At 50.0% G+C, this 25,339-nt stretch overlaps 1 protein-coding gene across 11 annotated transcripts in view; it reads left to right on the forward strand.

Moving 5' to 3' along the window:
- LOC147010332 (rho GTPase-activating protein 32-like) overlaps window positions 1-22,487 on the forward strand; it is a 65,096-nt gene extending 42,609 nt beyond the window's left edge. For all 11 annotated transcript variants that reach the window (XM_085858991.1, XM_085858994.1, XM_085858993.1 and 8 more), the window contains exons 18-21: window positions 7,653-7,809; window positions 7,934-8,118; window positions 19,936-19,995; window positions 20,200-22,487. In XM_085858991.1, coding sequence (XP_085715117.1) covers window positions 7,653-7,809; window positions 7,934-8,118; window positions 19,936-19,995; window positions 20,200-21,572 — 1,775 coding nt within the window. In that variant the 3' untranslated portion in view covers window positions 21,573-22,487. The remainder of the gene's footprint in view (window positions 1-7,652; window positions 7,810-7,933; window positions 8,119-19,935; window positions 19,996-20,199) is intronic.
- The last annotated feature ends 2,852 nt before the right edge of the window (window positions 22,488-25,339 follow it).

Consider the following 25,339-nt stretch of genomic DNA (forward strand, 5'->3'; position numbering starts at 1 on the left):
GTGAACAACTGTTTTGAATACCTGGAGGGAAGAGTGGGATTGAAGAGAGTGTGTGAGTTTGTTTTCAAGGTGGGAAAAAAGAGGAATGAAATAGTGAAGGTGAGCAGTGATTCTTGATTTTGGTAGTTTTACCAGAAGGCGGTTGCTGGTGGACCTTGAGCGCCCTGCGGAAATATGGGGGGGGGGGACGGGTCGAGACCGGAGAGGAGATGGTGGAAGGCAGAAAGACCACCGACCTGCCTGTGGTGAGAGAGTGAGAGACCCCAAAGACTCAGCCTCATCGTGGGAGATACCACTGATCCTAAATGCCTTGATTTCCACAACATGAAGCCATCCAAAATAATTTTGTAACTATCATTTCTACCTGTGACCATTCTCACAGCACCACCCACCCCCTCCCCCCCAACCCTACATCCCCACCTTGTGTTTCTTGCACACAACATACATCCACTATCTGCGGCTCAAAGTTTCTGCTGTCTCACCAGCTCTACCACGTATACTACCAACATTCAGACGAGCAACTCCAATACCTATCCTGTCATGCCGAGTGGGTGCTTTATGCATGACAGGTTTGTTCTCATTTGTAATTTGTACAGCCATATCTTTCAAAGAAGAGGAAAGTGAGGAAACCTAAGTATAAAAGCCACGCCCATGGTACATGCCACTTCAACCCCAGACATCAGCATTCTTACATGACCTGATACCATAACACCAGCATTCCAGTGGCCTCGTGAGTGACCCACCCCAGCCCACTTCAGGGACACCCATCCATGCACGACAGGGTATTATTCGCCTGCTGTTAGAGCAGCCTCCCAGTATCTACGACTGGGTTTGGGCTCCTGTACTGTCAAGCGGTAAGTTGCTGCCTAAGACACACACACTCTGTACCCTCTGGACAATGCAGCAACACTGTCCAGTGTCACCACAGCAACTAACTGAGATGGGGATGTGCAAACTCGGGTCCCAGTCACACCAAAAGGCATGTTTGAGGCATGTTTTTCTGGCCCTTCCTGACACCACCACGGTATCAGCTGTGGGCCTAGCCTTTGGCTAAAGAGACATGCCCTGCAAGGCAGCAGGCGGATATGCAATCTATTTCCTTCTCTTATGTGGACTGCCCACCAAGGCTAAAGAGTTCCACCTGCCCTGGTTAGGTTGGTGAGTGCCAAAGCATGTCCTCGCACCGAAAGACTGAGCACACTACACGTCTAGGGTACCAACCTACTCTGAGATCCTCCAGACATTTAGCCAGTGGCCTTGAGCACTGTAACCGTGGTGCACCATGAGGAGGTAGTCTGGATGTCTTGGCAAGGGTAGAGGTTATGTACCGGAGGGAAGGACTTCCACACTTGGACTTCTTTTCGCTCACAGAGCTATCCAGTGGTCATAGCTAAAGGCAAGGAATGGTAAACCACAACTCACCTTACTACAGCACTAGACGCACACATCTGCCCTGTGGGGAAACCAACACACGATTGCAAGAATTGTATCATTGATGTGATTGGTTTTGTCGTGTGGAGATGCAATGAGTGGGTAGTGAAAGGTGTGGTGAACAGAGAACTGAAACTTGGTACAGGAGGAAATGAGAGGTCAGGTCAGGTCAGGTATGGGAGCATGTGCCAGAACAGCGCGTCGCTGCGTCCACTTTCCGCCGGTACTCCAGGGGCCTCCGTCTGGCCATCCCCCAGGCAGATGCCAGGCCCATCCCCATCTCCTTGAGATGATGGTCAACCTGCTGCAACCATGAGGCACGTGGTCGGCCCACTGGCCTCCTCCACTCATGAGACTCCCTCGCTGAGAGAATCTGGTGAGCAGGATCAGCGTTAGGAAAACGAGCCACGTCCATACAGCCGCAGCTGACGCTCACGGACTATGCAGGTAACAAATCTCATCCGAGTCTCTCTCAGCAACCGCTCGTTGGACACAAAATCCGACCAGCGATAGCCAAGGATTCTCCGAAGAGACCTGGTACCAAAGGAATTAAGTCTCCGTCTCAGATCCTTGGTCAAAGTCCAAGTCTCGCACCCATAGAGCAAGACTGGAAGTACCAAGGACCTGAAGACTCGGACTTTCGTCCTCCCGCACAGGTACCGGCAGCGCCACACCCCATGATCCAGTGAATCCATGACTCCCCAGGCCCGACCCAGACGTCTATTGACCTCCGGCTCACAACCTGCGGAGACATGAATATCACTGCCAAGGTAAGTGAATCTATCCACGACCTCAACATCCTCACCACAAACAGACACAGACAGGACAGCAGCATCCAAGATGTCACCGATAGCCTGGATCTTTGTTTTGACCCAAGAAATCCGTAATCCCAACGGCTCCGACTCCTCATTCAGCACCTCGAGGGCCCCCAAGAGGATGTCTAAAGTCTCCGCAAAGATGACTGCATCATCTGCAAAATCAAGGTCCGAGATCTTGACATTGCCAAACGATGCACCGCAACTTGATCTCTCCGACATCCTCCAAAAAATCCAGTCCATACAAGTGCTGAAAAGTGTGGGGGCAAGTACACATCCCTGACGAACTCCAGTAACAACTGGAAATAAGTCAGAGGCGGTACCACCACACTTCACAGCACTCTCAGTACCAGAGTAGAGTTCAGACATCAGATCGATCAGTTTCGGTGGCACCCCACGAAGACCAAGAATCCTCCAGAGGACATCCCGATTCACTGAATCGAACGCTTTACAGAGATCAACATAGGCTGCAAGCAGCCCCTGCCGAAACTCTCGTCTGCGTTCAGTGAGGACACGAAGAGCAAGGATACGGTCAATCGTTGACCTCTTTGGCGTAAAGCCTGACTGCTCTGGACGCTGGTGCTCAAGCAGATGGTGGCGAACCCTATCAAGAATTATCCGAGCAAAGACCTTGCCCGGCACTGAGAGCAGCGTCACCCCTCGGTAGTTGTTGCAGTCTTGGCGATCACCCTTCCCTTTCCAGAGAGGGACAACAAGGCCCCTCTTCCAGTCAGTTGGGATGATGCCTGTGTTCCAGGCAGAGCACAAAACTGCATGCAACGACGCGAGTGCAGCATTTCCACCAGCCTTGAGAAGTTCAGCATGGATGCCACAGATCCCTGGAGCTTTGCCCCGCTTCAACTGGTTCACCGCAGCTCGTGTTTCCACAAGCGATGGTGGACCACAGTTGATTCGAGGGTCAGCAACAGGGATTGTAACACCCTTGACGTCCAACTCGACAGCTGGGGGATCAGCCTGGTACAACCGCTCAAAGTAACCGGCCCAGCGGGCCTTCACTTCAGACTCCTCTGTCAAGAGCCTACCACTCTCTGCTCGAACTGCAGTGCTCCGAGGGATGGGCTTGGATGAACGTAATGACCGAATTCCCCTGTAAGCGGGACGAGAATCACCTGTCCACAGGTGATGCTCTACCCCTCACAGATTCCTCGCACATAGGCCTCCTTGTCCACCCTCAGTGCACGTACAGTTTTACGCCTCAGCTCCCTGAACAGCTCAGCTCTGCCATTCAGCCTGGCCCTGCGACTCTGGTCAATGGTATCCAGTGTCCCTTGAGAGACAAAATTCTTCTTTGCCCTGCGGTGAACTCCAAGGCATCCACCGGCAACATCAAGGACGGTGGTCTTGAAGGCGCTCCACAACTCTTCAGGACCCCCCAAAGCACCCAGACCCCCCAAGTGTCCACTCAGCCTGTTCGCAAACTCCTCAGCTACTCTCTCATCCCTGAGCTTGGCAACATCCAGCCTAGGCTGGGATGGTACCATTCTCCAGGATTTAAGGTGCAGCTTTAGAGTTCCTACAACAAGCCTGTGGTCAGTATTGAGGAACTGAGCACTCCGGTAGACCCTGCAGTTCTGGATCATCCTCCAACGACCGTCAATGAGGACATGGTCAATCTCCTTTGCCACACCGCCAGCGTTGGAATACCAAGTCCAGCGATGAGCTTGCGGGCGCTGAAACCATGAACCAGCCACCCTAAGTCCATGACTTCTGCAAAGTCAAGGAACTTTAGTGCTATTCTGGTTCATAGTTCCTGACCCATGGGGACCAACACACACCTCATAACCATCCCTATCAGTTCCAGTCGATGCATTGAAATCCCCAAGACTAGAAGTGTATCTCGTCTGGGGCACTGATCAACCACAGACTCGAGTGTGGCGTAGAATGCATCCTTCACGGTAAGATCACTCGCCTCAGTCGGAGCATAAATAGAGACCAGGGAAATGACACCTAAGGAGTGACGAATCCTTAATCTCATAATACGCCGTTGACCGGTGTTACCTCAATTATCATTGGGGTCAGCTTATTGGACACAGCTACAGCAACTCCTTGGGTATGGTAACCATCAGAGCGACCAGACCAATAGTAGGTGTAACCACCCACCATTATCTCGCCGCAATCCGGTCTCCGAACCTCAGAGAGCTGCAATCCCGATGTCCAAACGCTTGAGCTCAGATGATAACAGAGACAGGTGATCATCCTCTCTTAGGGATAGGACATTCCAGGCACCCACCCGAAGGGACCGCCTCAGGTTAACCCAAGGAGACCGCCGTCTGGTGGACGACACCTCAGCACCACTCCGACACACTCTCCCGCAATCTGACCCAGGGATGTTACCCCGTGGTTTCCCTCCTATCAAAGATTGGGGGTCCCGAAGGCTTTGCCCCAATCCCATCATCCGGTGAGCTGCCCTGCGAAGGGAAGCTGCGAAGGGAAATGAGAGGTGTTTGTTTCTTATTTGTGAGCTTCATTACACTTGCTGGTTTCCCACACCGTTAACCATCCACCACAATGAGGGGTTGTTTTTCGTCTTGTTTTTTTTGCATATTCGTATTTTGCCCAAACTTATCATTTCGCCATTGCAGACAGGTTGGTGGTCTCTCTGTCTTCTACCGCCTCGTCTCTGGTCTTGCACACTCTGCTCTTTCATGCTTTGTTCCACCCCGGTTTCTGTTGGGGGCACACGGTTCACCATCAACCCCTTTCTGGTGAAACTACCTAAATCCAGGATCACTGCTCACATCCACTCATTGGTTTCTTTTTTTCCACCTGTGGAACCAACTTCTACATCCTCTTCAATCTTATTCTTCCCTCCACGAACCACCACGACCCCAACCCAAGCCATTCTCCTTCCAAATTTCCAGTCATCCTCTCCACCTTGGCGAACTAGCTCTTCCACGTGCCTCGACGATGCATACAAAAAAAAGTCAAACATTAAAAAAAATAATTTCATTAATTCTTTCTTGTGGTCAGGGCCTTACCTATAGTATGCCTACAAGTGTTATGAATCAATAATATGGAATTCCTTTGATCACCTATATAGTCACTGGGTGAACCCCCAAATACTGTAAGACAAAATGTTTGTTTTGAGATGTATGTAACGTGAAAAGTAAACTGTTTATGAGGGCAGATCCTGAAAGCTTTTAAAAACATGAAAAAGAGCAATCTGAGATTGCAAACCCTCACTAGGACTTGTTTTGTGTGGTATGTTATGTGGTGTTTGTGTAGTTTTGTGTGGTGTATTTTGTGTGGCGTTTGTGTACTGGTGTGTTACGTAATTAATTAGAGACATAACTAGAACTGCCACTTTATAACTGCTGGCAATGATGACTGGGTACCAAGACGTCCCGTTTTGATTGGACACCTGACCCTGACCCATGACCGATTATTATTGAATTTAATTTAGAATGGGATTAAAATAAATTAATTTCAAATCAAATGGAAATGGGTACAGGTACACGAAATAGGTACAGGAAATAGGACCAAATAGGTACAGTCCTGCATTGGAGTAATCATAAGGAACCCAAACAAGCAAAAAGCAAAGTTGAAGTCATCAGGAGGAACCTGGACAGGATTCACATTTCAGCTACTACTCCTCTACTCTCAAACCCATCCAGGCACGGCCAAGTGAGCCTTATTCAAACAAACAAAGAAAAAAAAAAACCCAAAAAGAACCCAGATCAAAAAAAAAAAAATCTGGCTGCCAGACCATTTGTCCGATCAAGTTGAAATTTGTATTCCCCATCAATACGAGATCATAATTGTGAAGTTTCAATGGACACCCTGGACACCTGGACACCTTCCAACTGTAGTTTGGATGTAGTGATATTCCCAGGGATGGTTTTTAATATCTCTGTGAAGTCCTCCTTCATCATTCCCGTGATGTTCTTCATCATCACCTGTACAACTTTGGCATTCTTCAGCTTCCAGCTTTTCTTCAGCTAACAGCTTGTTTTCTTTAGCTTTTCACTTCATTCTCGAGATCTTGTTATTTGGTCATTTTCTTGATTTCTGCATTGTTTAGTCCAAAATCACTGGAATTGACACTTCATTCAGCAATGCCTTCTTCTCTTCTTTGTACCGAAGTACGATATCTGGTTGCATTGCTTTGTTTTCGATGTTCACGCTCCGTGGGATCATAAGGTCATATGTGAGCAGTCCTTCCATGTTTTCCATGATTGCTTTTGGCTTATTTTCTCACAAATTTTCTGGAACGGGAATATCAAAATTTTTGCAGATGTGCCTGCAGATTACTTTACAAACTCTGCTGTTGTGTGTACAGCTGTTCTGACACTTTTTTTTTTTCTTGTTCGGTCATTAAGGCTTAAGTGTCACATATCATTCTCTTTGCTAACCCCACCTCCACCCCTCACCTGTCTTTTTTTTCCCCCTCCTTCCTCCCCTTCCCCAGCCTTCTCTCTCACTCTGTCCCCTCCTCGCTCCCCCCTCCTAATAAAATGCAGCCCCTCATCTCACACCTGTCACTCTCTTGCTGTCTCTGCCTGTGTGTGCGTGTGTGTTACACACACACACACACACACACACACACACACACACACACACGCACTCCTCCCTCCCGCAGTGAATAGCAACGGTTTGGTGAGGTGTCGCTCTCCCCACTTCTCCCCTATCTCCCCCTTCTTCATCCTCTTTGCCTCCCCTCCCCCTCTTACCTTACACTGGCGTCCTCTCTCTCTCCCTCCTTCTCTCCCCGCTCCTCTTTATTGTCCCAGTCAGCGAAGCGACGGGTTTTATTTGTTAGTTATTAAAACATTCCATCTTACAGGCCACCTTTAAAAATTCTCAGATCCGGATCCAGATTCGGATGTTCACCAAAATTAAGTGTTGCTGTCTTTGGCCGGTCACAAACGCACCAAAAATTTCAGAAATAATTCTTGAAAACTGTGGTAGCATGAAAAATCGTGTGACAGACAGACAGACAAACGCTACAGAACAACATTCTTGCCAAAAAATACTTTTCGCCAACTAACAAACAAACAAATGGACCCAAATGCAAAACCCCTCTCCTCCGGTGATGATAACTCACAGTTCAACATTTCATCCTTAAATTTGTCTCCAATGGATAGAAATGAGTCCAAAACATCAACACAGCACAAAATCGATTTACAAACTGAAAAAATGGTCGGCATGGCACCCAATTTAATCTGCAACCACAATCCACAAACTGCTTCGGGTTTGGATAACCACAACCCACAAACCTACTTGGTGTTTGGGGATTAAACATTTTTCATCAGTTTGTAAGATTGCCATTGAGGGATCTTTAGTGGAGTGTTGTTAGTTGGTGTAGACTCCAGACTGGAGAACGACTCTTAGTTATTGTGTCAATGAGCCGTGCTGCTTTAATCGCACATCACATTGTGTTCTCAGTTCAGCCACGACCAAAATCTCTTGGTGGAGCCTCATCCACCAAGCTGCTCTCATTGGCTGAGGCTCAGGCGCTGAATTGCCAAGTTCGGGTTTCCGATGAACCTGGCGGAGATGCAGAGGAATCGCGGGAGACTGATCGTAATGGTGTGAACCAAAGGTATAAACACCTGTAATGAGAGTTAATATCATCTTCCTTTGTGTTTCATTTTCTCAACCAGGTTACTGGAGATCTGTAACGCTGACTAATTGACATGTCTTGTGTCTGTCTGCATTCCCATCAGCGAGAAGTTACACCAGCGGGCATTACGAAGGAATGCTGTTGGTGGTGGTGGTGGTCCCACGAGTAGCACCGGGGAAGTAAAAGGTCCAGTAACAGCTCGGGGTGGCTGGAGATCATTCTTCCAGCTCACGAAAGGGACAGGAGCAGTAAGACGCCGACTTCAGAAACAGAGCACCTCGCCAGAAGGTGCGATTCATCTTGGCTGCCAGTGGTGGTTGTATAGTAGCTGATGTTGCTGTTAAAATGGTAGAATGATGAGTTTTGTGTTGCATATAGAGCCAGTTTAGTGTGACTTTGGGGTGACAGGGATGACACGATGATTGAGTCAAATAAATGTTCTTGAATTCTAGATCCATTGTAGTTTTATCATTAACTTATCCCCCTATGCATGTGGATCAACGATCGAGGGAGATATCTATTTTAATAGTGAGATAAATTATGTCAATATATCATTTACTCAGATAATTATCGAATGGTGTGGAGGAAAAACCTGCCGAGGAGTTTTTGCCTTTGGCTAATGACTGACTGGATGTCTTTATATGCTTCATTTGTCCTAGTCAAACAAGACAAAGCAAGACGACGATGGCAGAAAGGGATAGTAGTAGGCCGCTAAGTGCACTCAACCCAAAGATTGATATCATACACGCTGCTGTAATGTTTCGCATGTGGTTTGTGGTATTACGTCACGGATGATGCATCATTTGAATCTGGTTGCGTTACCTCTGAATAGCGACAGGTGTTTCGGTGTTGTCGTCCGAGTTGTTGCTGTTCTTCTTCTTCAAATAGTGTTCAAGGTGTCATTTCTCTTTCATGTTCTTTGGGTTTATTTTTGTCTATTTTTGCTTCATTATTATTTTGTAATCACTTTCATCCGACATTGAAATGTGGATTTATTTATGCCGAGCAATTTTGATTGTTGAGAAAGGTTGGTATAACATACCTGGTTACATGCTTTAATGTTATTGATATTGCAACGGCTTGCTCAAGCATGCTTCGGCCAGCACCTGAGTCGTGTCTCAAGACTGGTGCCACACATTAATATCTATCCTCTATTTTGTTTATTATCTATCCTTTCATGTCCAAAGATGAGCGTGGTGATGAGCATCTCGTGGGATGAGGAATCTCAAAACTAGCTAAGCCGCTAATTGGTCCAGGAGGAGGAGGAGTGGAAAAGGGGAGAGGAGGGCAAAGGAGGGGGGGGTGCAAAGTTCCTTCTCTTATGGTTAAAACATACATACACACATACATACTGTTACAAATTCTGGCCCGCCTGGTGTGCGATCGGCCGCGTACCTCTAATGGCAGCCGCGTCGCCCACCGGAGGGACAATTCAGTCGTGACCCTCCTGGAACTACCGCCAGGAGCCAGTCACAGGTGGGGGTTTAACCTCACCACAACCCAGTCCACATTCTACCCGTGCGAAATAGGGTGAATCGCCGAATGTCGATATACCGAAATATCCGCGCTCGTAACCTACCGAGGGGTTGCACCATGCCGCAGGTCGGCTTAGGACACGAACCGCTTAAGCGGTTCGTTCCGTACTACAGGGATAACCGAGCGGTGTTATCGCCGACCTCGACGGTTCAGATTATTTATCGGGTGTTTAAAACCCACTACCAATCATTCCACAATTCAAGATGGCACTTTCAAAAGAGGGGAAGGACACAACGAATGGTAAACATTAAACAAGCACATTTATTGCACATATAACACAAGCAACAAGGAATCATGCAATATACAAGCAAGGCAAATAGAAAGACTACAATGAGAATGTACATGCACTTAACAGTTGTTACTTAACAGGACACGGCGCCACAGCATGCATACAAAAACAACAGGAAAACCCTCCCCATAGGCAGGGAGGTAGACAGGGTTCGTAAACCTTTCTGGTCGTGGGCCGTGGATGACCGAAAAGGCCTGCGAGACCATGCTGGTTACCTGCCCCCTCGAGGTGTGATGGTGGGCAGGTCGCGACGCCTTGTTCCCACAGCAGCTAGCGTAGCCGCGCCTGCTCTCGGGCCTTTGCGATGACGTGGTCGGTGAGTTCTCTCTGGCATCTCTCGCCAGACGCGCAGATTCGCATCACACAGCCGGCAGGGCTGCGCCTCCCGTCTGCGTCTCTGAGGTGTCGCCCGGACTCGCCACTGGCCCGCGCCTTCACCGACAGGTCGCCCAACGCCAAGACGAGAGAGCCCGACCTCGACCACCAAGAGAGAGCTCGAAGATGAAGCGAGAGGATGACGTCCACCAAGAGAGTGAGTAGAATCCAACATGACCCTGACAGAGAGAGAGATCCTCGCGCGGATCCTTGTATAGCGCGGGGCTCCGCCCTTCGCTCCTCCCCGTTTTCGGCTCCACCTTCCTTCGAGAAGGTTCCCGACAAGGGGCATTCCCTCACCCGACCGCCTCACGCTGTTCATCCACTAATCGGCGGCGAGCTGCCCCACCCCGCCTCCGTCACACTCCTTGGAGAAACAGGCGGGAAAAATCTGCGCGCCCATCGGAACTTCTCTGGTTTCCTTTTGCGTTCGACGGTTTTCAACGCGGCTTGTTGCTTGCGTAGAGGTTTGTTCAAAATAACAATAGAAAAAAAAAAAACGGCTGTCTCAGAGTCGCAGCCCGGTGAACACGAAGAAAATCCCTTTAAACAACGGTGGGGACCTATCTGCACATAAACTTAGCGTCATAACTGATCTAAGGACCCTTTATGGTGTATTGCGAATTTCCACAGCCGTAACACTACCCCCTCCCTTTTTTACAGACTCGTCCCGAGTCGTCGAATTTTCGTGTGCCATCATGTGTAAGTTCTCCATTTTCGGCTCCACCTTCCTTCGAGAAGGTTCCCGACAAGGGGCACTAGTACGTTTTACCTTCGGATCCCTGAGTGCGACATTCAGTGTATTCGTGTCCCCAAAATAAATAACCTACGTGCTGAGTCACTAACTAAACACACCCACTCGTACAGACGACTTAAATAAATTGCCGGCGCGAAGACAAACATGCCGGGGATGCAAAACACCTTTACATTGTACACCTTAACTTAACCTTATAATTTACACTACAACATGGCCCAGGATCTATGGACTCTGTGGAGAAAACAAGAGTTAGCAGGGAGCCAGGCTGCTTAAGCACCAGTCCAAGGCCTCCCCCTTCTTAAAATGAATGCAGTGAACAAACAAATGGTGCACGGGCTGCCGGTGCAGTCCCGTGTTGCAGCTGCCATCAGGGCAGTCCCTCCAATTTGCGCGAGGATCCTGGCGCACATGGTAATGAACAGGGGGGGGGGGGGATGCAAAACAGAACAGGCCAACTGGACGAGGGCAGCAGGCATGGATCATGACAAAGGTGGGCAGGCAAGGCATGGCATGACCAGGCCGTTGCAGCAAACAGCTGGCAAATGAAGTGGCCGGCACAGGCCTTGAAGCAAAAACAGCCGGAAGATGATCAACCGGCACAGGCCTCGTAGCAAACACAGCCAGCAGATGACGTGGCCTGCCTCTTGCCTTGAAATGGAGGTTGGTGGAGGGAGTGCGGTGGTGCTGGCCACTCGGAAGGCGGGCTCGGACCTACCCTACTGTCTCCCTCCCAACCTATCGCCTTTGCCTGTTTCTGCTTATACCCACTCCCTTAATTTGTAAAAACCAATTTAGCCCCAACTTATTTTTTTGTTTTTATTTTTATTTTTACTTCCCCCACTATAGTTTCATATTCTAACCCCCTCTGTGTCTCTGTTCGGCTAACCTATCGTCTCCGAGCCTACACCCAACCCCTACGTTTCCTTCCTGGAGGGGAACAAGGGAGAGCTGGCATCCTGTGTCGAGGCCCAATAAAGCCTCCGAATGGCCTCCTCAGATTTCAGTGATCTCAACCCAAGGTGGGTCCAGCGGCCCACAACGAGAGCGAAGGGATGGATGGTGTGGAGGGGTACACTTCCTATCTACCCTAACCATTTACCTGTTAACTACCCCGGGGCCTTCAACAAGCGCCTCTCGCTTAAACTATCAGTTCTAACAACCAAGATTCCCGTCGCCTGTGTTGGTGTCCTCACAAATTTCGGGCCATGCCCCCAATTTTCCTTCCGTGCCCTCACACGGTCTCATGGCTGGGACGCGTGGCTCCCTTGGTAGGAACTACCTTCTGCCGATTCTCCAACGACTGCACCCCCGAACACTACACTGCCTCCGAGCCTACCAGCTCCCTAAAAACTGGGGAGTGCCCTCCTCGGCTACTCCCCCTTGATGCCCACGTGGCGTGTTGGCGCCCCGGGTCCCTTTCCGAGGGTCGCCCATGCCCAGTAAACTGCCCCCATGGCATTTGGCGCCCGGGGCCCCGCATCATGCAGGTCACCCGTGCCCACTACGCTATCCCGGCCCCCCCATGGGCGCTTGGCCTACCGCGGCCGACTACCCCGGTGCCCGGGGTACCCACTCAGCGATGCTCACCGTTCGCAGCCACGCTCCCAGCCCGTCAACAGGGCTCCTGCACCCCTCCAAATGGGTTTCGAGCCTACACTCCCACCAACAGCAAAACGACCTCCATTTTTGTCAATTTGACTAACCCCCTAACTCACATTACTCTGACCCCAGGGTCCCTTGGGTGGGAATCACTCCTCCCCCCAATCACTCATCGCACCATGCATACCATCTTCACTCCATACACACAGGCTCGCTGGCCTCACTCACTCAACATGTCTCCACCTCACAACTCTTCAACACACACCGCTGAATTCTGCCATTCTGCTCACTACATCCCCCTGACTAAACTGTGCTCCCATATCATCCCTTACACTACAGCACGTTCCATTTAACCTACGTAGCTAAGCTACGTCCCCTCTACACACTCACAGTCTGTTATTGTTCTCAAAATCCAAAAATCATTTTCCCAACCGAAATCTCAACTACAATCCCTCTACCTAATCCATTCTACGGGCCCCATGAGGACTTGCCCCTGCCCCATGAAGCCGGTCTAGCTAAGCTAACCTTCCCCCTAACTAGTTGTGTCCTGTGCCCTGGACATGGGGGTCTTCCACCCATGCCCAGGGAATCCTGTTCACCCGAAGCGAGGCTTGTTTTTTTTTTGTTTTTTTTTAAATGCGCACCACCAGCGTGGCAACTCACAACCTGCGCTCCAGCGCGGCAATTCACAGCCCCGCACCTTTGGCGTGACGTCATGGCGGCCGTTCGCGCTTTGCGCACCTCGTCCCTCGTGGACGGTACCATCCGGCAGGAATTCAATCCCTCCTGTCAGATTCCAACCACACGTGCAGCCATGATGTCACCCTGCGCATTCAAAGCAAACCCCGCTTTCGAGGGGCTCCCCACGCGAGCACATGTGCTCTGCCCGTCCGTAACCTGCGCCGTGCGCTCTGCGAACAGAACACACTGCGCAGGCCACGTAGAGTTTCACACACACGCCCGCCTGGAGAACCCATCCAGTCCAAATCCATATCCAGCCTACCTTCTGTCCGTCCGCGGGATCGGCTAATCCACCGCGTACGTTTGTGGACCGGGCTTCACTCCCGCAGGCACGCACGTGGTGGCCTCGTGCATACCACAGCACGGACCTCGCGCGCGCTGCCGTGAAAACCCGGCACGGTCCCCAATGCAACTACAGCCGCTACTCGGCCTTTGTCCACCGTCAGGCACCGTCGTCGTCAGACTCTCTATTCCCTCCATGCGCTCAAACTCCCGCGTGTCACGCGACTCGCACACCTCGAGATGGCACTCTCACTCGGGCACGCGGTTGTGTGTTCCCGCATGCCAGCCGCCATCTCCCTCACATACAGCGACGTCACACACACGGTTCCTCTCACACTCGGCCATTCACTTACGCATGCCATTTCCCTCGCACACGTGGTTCCATTCACACACGGTTCCTCATCCACACACGGTGTGCTGGGAGGCCCGAACCTCGGCTCACTCGCAACCACGCACACCCTATTACTCACACACACGGTCCCTTTCACACAACGCCTTTCACCCACGCCATGCTTGCTTTTCAGCACGCATTTCGCCACACTCGTAAACACACACACACACACACACACACACACACACACGAACAATCACGCTGGGGATTTGTGCCACTACAAGGGGTTCCGAGGCCTCTATGCCCCCCGAGCTCTCCGTGCACCCGTCAACAGCACTCGCCCCCTCAACTCCGCGAAGCTCTACCGGACCCAGCTGGTCGTGAACCGCTTCAAGGGGGAATATTCCCTCCCCTCTTTCCTGGAGGAGGCCATCCAGCTGCTCGCACCGGGTCTCGAGACATTCTGCGAGCTCGCCCCCATTATCCTCCACCACCTCTGTGTGTGTGTGTGCTCGTCTTTCACCCCATCTTTATCGTGTAGTCTCTCCTCTACTTTTTCTATCTCCCGAGTCTCTATACATTTTATTTCTGTTGCCTCTACGTGTCTCGTTTTACACGTTTCCCTAATTATTTTGTCCTCTCCCGCTTCCATCGTGGGCTGGACAGCCGTTGCACTCCCTCCCAGCTCGTTCACTCCAACACGTGGCGCCACCATTTTGCACACCGTTGTCCGTGCTTCGTTGCACGAAAATGCCACAACCCAGTCCGTATTCTACCCGCGCGAAATAGGGTGAATCGCCAAATGTCGAAATACCTAAATACCCGTGCGGGTAACCTACCGAGGGGTTGCACCACGCCACAGGTCGGCTTAGGACACGAACCGCTTAAGCGGTTCGTTCTGTACTACAGGGATAACCGAGCGGTGTTATCGCCGACCTCGACGGTTCAGATTATTTATCGGGTGTTTAAAACCCACTACCAATCATTCCACGATTCAAGATGGCACTTTCAAAAGAGGGGAAGGACGCAACGAACCGGAAACATTTCACAAGCACATTTATTGCACATATAACACAAGCAACAAGGAATCATGCAATATTCAAGCAAGGCAAATAGAAAGCAATGCAACCAACCACAATGAGAATGTACATGCACTTAGCAGTTGTTACTTAACAGGACACGGCGCCACAGCATGCATAGAAAAACAACAGGAAAACCCTCCCCATAGGCAGGGAGGTAGACGGGGTTCGTAAACCTTTATGGTCGTGGGCCGTGGATGACCGAAAAGGCCCGCGAGACCGTGCTGGTTACCTGCCCCCTCGAGGTGTGACGGTGGGCAGGTCGCGACGCCTTGTTCCCACAGCAGCTAGCATAGCCGCGCCTGCTCTCGGGCTTTTGCGATGACGTCGGTGAGTTCTCTCTGGCGTCCCTCGCCAGACGCGCAGATTCGCACCACACAGCCGGCAGGGTTGCGCCTCCCGTCTGCGTCTCTGAGGCGTCGCCCGGACTCGCCACCGGCCTGCGTCTTCACCGACAGGTTGCCCAATGCCAAGACGACAGCCTGACCTCGACCACCAAGAGAGAGCTCGAAGATGAAGCGAGAGGATGACGTCCACCAAGAGAGCGAGTAGAATCCAATATGACCCTGACAGAGAGAGATCGCCTCGCGCACGGTCCGCCTTGTATAGCACGGGGCTCCGCCCTTCGCTCCTCCCTGTTTTCAGCTCCACCTTCCTTCGAGAAGGTTCCCGACAAGGGGCGTTCCCTCACCCCGACCGCCTCACGCTGTTCATCCACCAATTGGCGGCGAGCTGCCCCACCCTGCCTCCGTCACACTCCTTGGAGAAACAGGCCGGAAAAATCCGTGTGCCCATCGGAACTCCTCTGGTTTCCTTTTGCGTTCGACGGTTTTCAATGCGGCTTGTTGCTTGCATAGAGGTTTGTTCAAAATAACAATAGAAAAAGAAAAACGGCTATCTCAGAGTCGCAGCCCGGTGAACACGAAGAATACCCTTTAAACAACGGTGGGGACCTATCTGCACATAAACTTAGCGTCATAACTGATCTCAGGACCCTTTATGGTGTATTGCGATTTTCCACAGCCGTAACAATACATTGGGAGTGCGTAACACACTTTCAGTGCGTCGCTATGCCCACTTTCCTCTGATACTCCAGCGGCTTCAGTCTGGCCATCCCCATCTCTTAGGGACAGGACTTTCCTGGCACCCACCCGAAGGGACCACCTCAGGTTCACCCGAGGAGACTGCCGTCGACCACCTCAGGTTCATCTGAGGAGACCGCCGTTTGGTGCACGACGCCTTAGCACCACCCCAACACACACAACAGTGTGTTTTGAAGAGTGGTGTTTTGTGGTGGCCAGAGTGTAAATCCTGCCTCCAACTGCAGGAGGATGTCCACAGACACAGTTCCAGATATGGATGGCTGTTGGCTCAAAAGGAGCTCGTCCACCCTTTGACAGGTTTTGTTTTTAGTCCTGCTGCATGTCCATATCCATACACCTTCCTCAGTCATTAGTTGTCGACACTTGACCATAACCTTGTGAGCCAACGGCCATCCAGATCTAGTGTCCAACTGTGTCTGCGGACGTCCTCCTGCAGTTGGGTTACTTTTTTTATTAGGAGGTTGGTGGCAGGATTTGCACTCCGGCCACCGTAAAACCCTTCATTCCGCAAAACACAAAAATGCAAAAAAATCTGAAAACCCACTCCGTGGGAGTACCTCCTGTGCAGCTTCCCTTCGCAGGGCAGCTCACCGGATGACGGGATTGGGGCAAAGCCTTCGGGACCCCCAATCTTTGATAATAGGAGGTAAACCACGGGGTACCATCCCTGGGTCAGATTGCTGGAGAGTGTGTCGGAGTGGTGCTGAGGTGTCGTCCACCAGACGGCGGTCTCCTTGGGTTAACCTGAGGCGGTCCCTTCGGGTGGATGCCTGGAATGTCCTATCCCTAAGAGAGGATGATCACCTGTCTCTGTTATCACCTGAGCTCAAGCGTTTGGACATCGGGATTGCAGCTCTCTCTGATATGAGGTTCGGAGACCAGATTGCGGCGAAATAATGGTGGGTGGTTACACCTACTATTGGTCTGGTCGCTCTGATGGTTACCATACCCAAGGAGTTGCTGTAGCAGTGTCCATTAAGCTGACCCCAATGATAATTGAGGTAACACCGGTCAACGAGCGTATTATGAGATTAAGGATTCGTCACTCCTGAGGTGTCATTTCCCTGGTCTCTGTATATGCTCCGACTGAGGCGAGTGATCTCACCGTGAAGGATGCATTCTACGCCACGCTTGAGTCTGGTTGACCAGTGCCCCAGACGAGATACACTTCTAGTCTTGGGGGATTTCAATGCATCGACTGGAACTGATAGGGATGATTATGAGGTGTGTGTTGGTCCCCATGGGTCAGGAACTATGAACCAGAATAGCACTAAGTTCCTTGACTTTGCAAGAAGTCATGGACTTAGGGTGGCTGGTTCATGGTTTCAGCGCCCACAAGCTCATCGCTGGACTTGGTATTCCAACGCTGGTGGTGTGGCAAAGGAGATTGACCATGTCCTCATTACGGTCGTTGGAGGATGATCCAGAACTGCAGGGTCTACCGGAGTGCTCAGTTCCTCAATACTGACCACAGGCTTGTTGTAGCAACTCTAAAGCTGCACCTTAAATCCTGGAGAATGGTACCATCCCAGCCTCGGCTGGATGTTGGCAAGCTCAGGGATGAGAGTAGCTGAGGAGTTTGTGAACAGGCTGAGTGGACACTTGGGGGGGGGGGGGTCTGGGTGCTTTGGGGGGTCCTGAAGAGTGGTGGAGTGCCTTCAAGACCACCGTCCTTGATGTTGCCGGTGGATGTCTTGGAACTCACCACAGGGCAAAGTCTCTCAAGAATTTTGTCTCTCAAGGGACACTGGATACCATTGACCAGAGTCGCAGGGCCAGGCTGAATGGCAGAGCTGAGCTGTTCAGGGAGCTGAGGCGTAAAACTGTAGTGCACTGAGGGTGGACAAGGAGGCCTATGTGCGAGGAATCTGTGAGGGGGTAGAGCATCACCTGTGGACAGGTGATTCTCGTCCCGCTTACAGGGGAATTCGCGCATTGCGTTCATCCAAGCCCATCCCTGGGAGCACTGCAGTTAGAGCAGAGAGTGGTAGGCTCTTGACAGAGTAGTCTGAAGTGAAGGCCCGCTGGGCCGGTTACTTTGAGCGGTTGTACCAGGCTGATCCCCCAGCTGTCGAGTTGGACATCAAGGGTGTTACAATCCCTGTTGCTGACCCTCAAATCAACTGTGGTCCACCTTCGCTTGTGGAAACACGGGCTGCGGTGAACCAGTTGAAACGGGGCAAAGCTCCAGGGATCTGTGGCATCCATACTGAACTTCTCAAGGCTGGTGAAAATGCTGCACTCGTGTCGTTGCATGCAGTTTTGTGCTCTGCCTGGAACACAGGCATCATCCCAACTGATTGGAAGAGGGGCCTTGTTGTTCCTCTCTGGAAAGGGAAGGGTGATCGCCAAGACTGCAACAACTACCGAGGGGTGACGCTGCTCTCAGTGCCGGGCAAGGTCTTTGCTCGGATAGTTCTTGATAGGGTTCGCCACCATCTGCTTGAGCACCAGCGTCCAGAGCAGTCAGGCTTTACACCAAAGAGGTCAAGGATTGACCGTATCCTTGCTCTTCGTGTCCTCACCGAACGCAGACGAGAGTTTCGGCAGGGGCTGCTTGCAGCCTATGTTGATCTCTGTAAAGCGTTTGATTCAGTGAATCGGGATGTCCTCTGGAGGATTCTTGGTCTTCGTGGGGTGCCACCAAAACTGATCGATCTGGTGTCTGAACTCTACTCTGGTACTGAGAAGTGTGGTGGTACCATCTCTGACTTATTTCCAGTTGTTACTAGAGTTCGTCAGAGGTGCGTACTGGCCCCCACACTTTTCAGCACTTGTATGGACTGGATTTTAGGGAGGATGTCGGAGAGATCAAGCTGCGGTGCATTGTTTGGGAATGTCAAGATCTCGGACCTTGATTTTGCAGATGATGCAGTCATCTTTGCGGAGACTTGGATATCCTTTGGGGGCCCTCGAGGTGCTGAATGAGGAGTCTGAGCCGCTGGGATTACGGGTTTCTTGGGTCAAAACTAAGATCCAGGCTTTCGGTGACATCTTGGATGCTGCTGTCCTGTCTGTGTCTGTTTGTGGTGAGGATGTTGAGGTCGTGGAAAGATTCACTTACCTTGGCAGTGATATTCATGTCTCTGCTGGCTGTGAGTCAGAAGTCAATAGACATCTGGGTGGGGCCTGGGGAGTCATGGATTCACTGGATCATGGGGTGTGGCGCTGCCGGTACCTGTGCGGGAGGACGAAAGTCCGAGTCTTGAGGTCCTTGGTGCTTCCAGTCTTGCTCTATGGATGCGAGACTTGGACTCTGACCAAGGATCTGAGACGGAGACTTAATTCCTTTGGTACCAGGTCTCTTCGGAGAATCCTTGGCTATCACTGGTCGGATTTTGTGTCCAACGAGCGGTTGCTGAGAGAGACTCGGATGAGATTTGTTACCTGCATAGTCCGTGAGCGTCAGTTGCGGCTGGATGGACATGTGGCTCGTTTTCCTGACGCTGATCCTGCTCACCAGATTCTCTCAGCGAGGGAGTCTCATGAGTGGAGGCCAGTGGGCCGACCACGTCCCTCGTGGTTGCAGCAGGTTGACCATCATTTCAAGGAGATGGGGATGGGCCTGGCATCTGCCTGGGGGATGGCCATACGGAGGCCCCTGGAGTACCGGCGGAAAGTGGACGCAGCGACACGCTGTTCTGGCACATGCTCCCATACCTGACCTGACCTGACTTGACCATGAACAGGTTAGTACAGGTTTTATGTGATACCTGTAGCAAGTCACAGGTATGATGTGGCCTGACCTGACAATCTGGGTTGGGTGCCACCATTTCAGACAGGCAGCTCTGTACCATCCAGCGCAGCACAGTGCAGACCTCCCATCATCAAGTGATCCCCCAACCCAAGTCTCTGGTTAGCCGGATTGCAGCTGCACACCACTACGCCAATCATGGTTAATGTGCATTTTGTATTTATGATTATCCGTTCGTGTTCACTGTGACAAAAGAAAATGCTCTTGTATTGTAATAATTTATTAAAGTTGTGGTTCTGTGGTGATCATGTTTTGGCAGGTGGCCTGAGTTGGAGATCTCGCAGTGAGGAATCTCTGTCTGCTTTAGCCAGCAAGCATGGTATGGATTACAGTGGGACATTGATCCACCTGATGGTTAAACACAATAACTCACCTGTAGTAATTAACTGAATGTATTTTGCCATGATCGCATTATCACTCAACGTGGTCGTCCTGTAAGATGGACTGGTATCTGGTTCAATGGACCTTCATTCCTTCACTAAACCTCTGTATGTATTCACTGGGTCATTTTGTCTATCCACAGTCCCACCATCAAGGCCTCCACGCCCTCGTTCCAGTGATGATCTTCAACCCGTGCTGCCTGAAGCGCGTTCTTCACCACATTCACCTTTCAGAGCTTCCAAATTCAAAACCCCTGATATTGCGAACCTTTTGGGTTCAAGATCACGTGAACGCCGGTCGGACGGCACAGTTCTAGAAGATATGTTTGTATTTGTAGCACCCTCCCAACCTCCTGTCCCTCCTCTTTCCCAATCCCCACCAAGTGAAGCTCCTCCTCCATACAGCCCACCCAGGTCTCCCTCCTTGCCTGCCATATCTCCTCCGACCACTCTGCAATCAACCTCTGAGGAATCGCAACATCTTTCCTTTCAAACATCCTCATCTTGTCCCCCTTGCCTCCCACCACAAAACTCTGGGATTCAACCAAAGCAACTTAACAGTGACAAGCATTCTGCCCTTCCACCTCAATCCCGATCCTCACGAGGGGCAAGTACTAATTCCAAGGAATCTATATTTGCTGTGACATCCACCTATAGCCTGGTCACCAACCAAGAAGTTGTTCCTGTAATACTTTCTCCTGTTGGCCTTCCTCAGAGAAATCCAGTAAATGCTCAGCATCATCCACGTCCTTCCGTCCTCAGGCCAAAAACCGCTTACTTTCACAATGGAAAGGTGCATTACAGGTCATCACTGGAACCTGTTCATACATCTCACCCCAAACTCTCTTATGGTTCTTCATCCTACCATGTTCGAACTCGCTCTGACCCAGACCGGATAGCCATAAACCCATCCAACCACCGAAATGACATGGCAGGGGGAGTCGTACGTTGTAACAATCGTTCCACAATGCGACCCATGGAATCACCACCTGATGTGTTGCCGGATCTCGCGTTCCACTTCCATAATTCTGCTCGTCAGTTGCATTCTGGGCACACACAAGAGAAAGCGGGAAGCACAAGTCGGCTCCCTGAGCAGCGAGCCTATCGGCTGCAAGAAGGACCTTCCCGTTTTCATGAGCCTTCACTTAGTTTGCTAAAGACCGGTTGCTCCACCAGTCGTACAACCCCGACTACTTTCTCCGCTCCGACCGTGCACGCTTCTCGACAAGACGTGCATGATGTCCAAGGGGTCGTGGGTGTTGGGGGCCGATTTTTCTGGAGGGAGGGTGCCGGTGACCCTGCTTTGACTCGTCACCAGACTTACGATGTGGAGCGCCCGGTTGAAATGCGTCAAGTTCCTCTCCGTCATGTAGCACCCCCTCCGAACTCTCACCCTCGCCGAGAATTTTCCTCGACAGACCTAGATTGGCAGGAAACGGAGGGTGTGGGTGGCCTTGAGTCTAAGCTTGTGGTTCCCCATAAGTACTCTTCCAACCTTCTTCGATCTGACCTCTGAAATTTGAGGAGTTTTAAAGGAAAGGAGTTCATCATAGCGTATCTCAGAAGGAAACGCTCCATCTCCTTTGACAACTCTTCCTCAACACGGCTGGGATATTGCTTCATCTTTGCTCATAACTGAGCTGTGCAGGTTTTATCGTTTACAAAGTTGTCTTTTCTTTTTTTAAATTTTTCTCCTCTTTGCATGTAATTGATCACCATGTCTCCTTATTTCCTCAACATCCCTTGCTACGTAGCGTTGCACAAAGCACTAAGTGAGCAGCACCGTTGTTTGCATATGATGCAGGGCGGTGTGTTGTGAAGTCGATCTGTGTACTGCGGGCGATCGCTCATTAAGTTCAGTACTTGTGAATGTTTGCCCAACACCCTCATGAATCCTCCACTTGTTTGGCTATCCGAAACGTCAATTTCCTGGTTACCAAGCCGGCCGGTCTCCCAATTGTCAATTTGATTGAGTTTGCCAGATCGATTGGTTGGCTCGCCGGCAAGTCCGTGGATTTTTATTTCAGCCAAAAGGTCGATTGGCTCATCGGAAACTCAATTGGTGGATTGATTGGCTGATGGAGCTGCCGTATGATGACTGCTCGCTTGTCGACTGGATGGGTAATTTGTTGGTTGTTATTTTAAAGTTTGTAAATGTTTAATGGGGTGATCACATAACTGGAACACGGCAATAGCACAAATGTTAATGTAATTTAATCCTCGCATTGTCCACTTGAAACATTTCATTCCGTTCCAGTTTGGAATGAGTGCTGCAAACTCCCAATTGGATATTTTGGAGAAATCTTTTCTTGGGATGCTCTTTGAGTACCGACACTGATGGGGCTCTTCAACAACCTGTTTTGTCTCATGAAAAAAAAAAGACGTGTTTATTGTTTCAATATTTGTAGAAAATAAAATTTTTTTATCGTGTTATGATGTCAGTACTTACAAATGTTATTGTAAAATATTTTCAGAGAACCATACATGACCCTTCATAAATGCGTGCGTGTCCACAAGTTAAAAAGTGTGAAAAGGTGAAGAATGTTTTGTTTAAGAATCGAGTTCCGCTGGTGGTCAACTCGTCATCACAGATGTCTCGACCGACCTCCGATTCGCATGTCCGACGACTCCCAGAACATGCCTTCGTCCATCGAATGTGAGTTCATTGAGGTGTCCCATTGGGTTCGTAATCGTGGCGTTTTGTGAGTTTTGTTACTCCATAGTACCGATGGCTCCAGGTGTAAGCAAGATAGAATTTGCAGTCCTTATTTCGGATGCAACACAAGGCTGTGGGGTAGCGTCATTGCCTGAGGGTGCAGCTGTGCCATTGGTGCAACACTGTAGCTTTGGGCAGGAATTTGTAATTTGTTCATGGTGTCGGCAATAGCTCACCTACTCTTCACGAAGGATGCCTTTCACGGCATCTGAGGTGAGTTTTCTTTGAGGACGCCATTGGATCTTTAACGTCCACCAACTAATGCCAGCAGATGGGATGCCCAGCTTCAATGTCCGTCTGAGGGATGGCAGACACATTGATGAATCATTGATGATGAATCACCCTGCCTGTGAAATTGATGAATCACCTTGCCTGTGAAACTGAGTCTGGATTCGAACCCAGGCTTGACATATTAGAGGTGAGTGTGCGTATGGTCTAGATGATGGTCTGTTGTTGAATCACTTTCCATGTTGAATCCCATTCCAAATGAGCACATGACTGCAGTGCACTCCCACTCGCCATTGGTTGATGTAAATTTATTTGATGTTGATTGAAATGTGACCGATTATGATGGTTGAAATCTGTCGATAATGTATAAGCCATCACTCACCATCAGATTGGTTGTGTCTGCGATGGGTTCTTTGGTGGCTGTTGAGTCAGATTCAGGACTGACACACATATCCACAGGTCTCGCATCGTAGGTGGCCTGGGTATTAACTTGGTTTTTCTGTTATCACTTGAAATTGCACAACTGGTATAAATTTGTCAGTTTTCTCCCTGGTTGTTGCTTGGCTTCTCCAAAGTATCTGGTCAGCTGAGAGCTGCTCTCAGGTGTCATGGTCGACATTGGTATTAGAGGCTCTTCTTGAGGGTGTCCTTGAAAGGTTTATGTTGACCTCTCAGATGTCATTTACCTTAGGTCAGCTGATCACCATATAAGATTTGTTTGCTAATGCATTGGTCATCCATACAAAGAACCTGACCAACCCATCTCAACTGTATTCAATGGAGAAGAGCTTCCATGCTGCAAGCCCCAGCTGTGGCTCATTGTTTGTGACTTTGTCCTGTCATTGGATCTTCATGATGGATTTAGATGGTGTTGGTGAAATTAAAAGAGGGTGTGAGGATAGGGGGAGAGGTGGGGAAGAGGAGGTTGAGGTCAGATGTGGAGAGGAGGCAAAGGTAGAGGAGAATGGGATTTGGGACCCAGAGATAAAAAGAGGGAAGGAGTAGGTTTGACCCGGCAGGAACTTGCATGTGGAGGCCAAAGATCACGATGTGCTTCCATTAACTGGCCATTGTGTACCAGTGGCCTGATCTCCAAGAGCAGATGTTTCCACGGAAGTTGATACAGCATAGCTTCGATGGATCAGATGGCATTTTCCAGGACCATCACCACTTTGTCTCGGAGATCGGATTCACCATTTCCAGCCCGGCAGGTCGACCAGCGGTGCATCCTCGTGAACATGCCACACGGTGTTTCCATAAAAAGAGATGAAGGAGAATCTCAAGAAGGTGGGAAAATGAAATGCTTTCTCAGGTATACAGTACAAGTTGCTGTTTGAGTGTCAATGTTCCTTTTAACGGTTCGTTGGGGGTCAACACAGACATGATGTGGAAGATCAAACGTAAAGGGTATTCATTGGTTCACGAGTCAGTAAGTGACCACAACATTCGTTATGGGTGTATCTGCCTGTCTGTCTGTCCCGAGCATAGCTCCATGGGTTTTCATCCGATCCTGATAAAATTTGGGTGGGAGGTTTATATCATGATCAAGTTGTGTTTTCCTGAGAATGGGCATGGTGCGCCCATTATGGGCGGAGCCACCCCCCAAAATTTTTTTGGGCGTGGTCTCTGCCACCGAAGGTGGGCGGACGTTATGTTTTCACCCCTGTCTGGCTGTGAACAGGTTATTCAAAAGGTTGTGGACGGATTCAGTCGAAATTTGGTGGAGAGGTTGGGTGTGTGACAAGGCCGAAATGATAAGGTTTTGGTGAAGGTCTGGATCTGATATTTTTTTTTGATAATTCACCATTGAGTGATGTGGCTAAAACTGATATGTGGCATGGTATCTCAAAATGTGATAGACGGATTTGGACAAAACTGGGTGGACAGGATGGGTGCGTGACAAGGACGAATCAATTAGAATTTAGTGAAGTTCCAGATCTGGATGCAAGAATGTTTTTTTTAATTTTTAAAGTGATTCTTCACCATTGAGTGATGGAGCAAAATTGATTTCTGATATGATATTTCAAATTGTGGATGAGTTATGACAAGAAAATGAAGTGGATGAGTTGGTGACGTGACAAAAACAAGGCGATTCGATTTTGATTAATGTGCAGATCCAGATACAGCCCATCAGGGGGAATCAAAATGTAAACTGTTCAGCCTCGTGGAGGTATGTTCTCGAATGGGGTGCCGTTCCGTTTCGCCAAGTTGTCACTCTCCGAGTGATTTTTCATCTGTCTGTTCGTCACACGATTTTTGGCCACAGTTTTCAATCAATCGCTTTGAATTTTTTTGTGTGTGCAGGTGACCAGCCAAGGAGAGCAACGCTAAATTTTGGT

The sequence above is a fragment of the Eptatretus burgeri genome, chromosome 16 (genome assembly GCF_056783735.1).
Source record: "Eptatretus burgeri isolate ZD-2024b chromosome 16, Ebu_testis_v1, whole genome shotgun sequence".
NCBI lineage: Eukaryota > Metazoa > Chordata > Myxini > Myxiniformes > Myxinidae > Eptatretus > Eptatretus burgeri.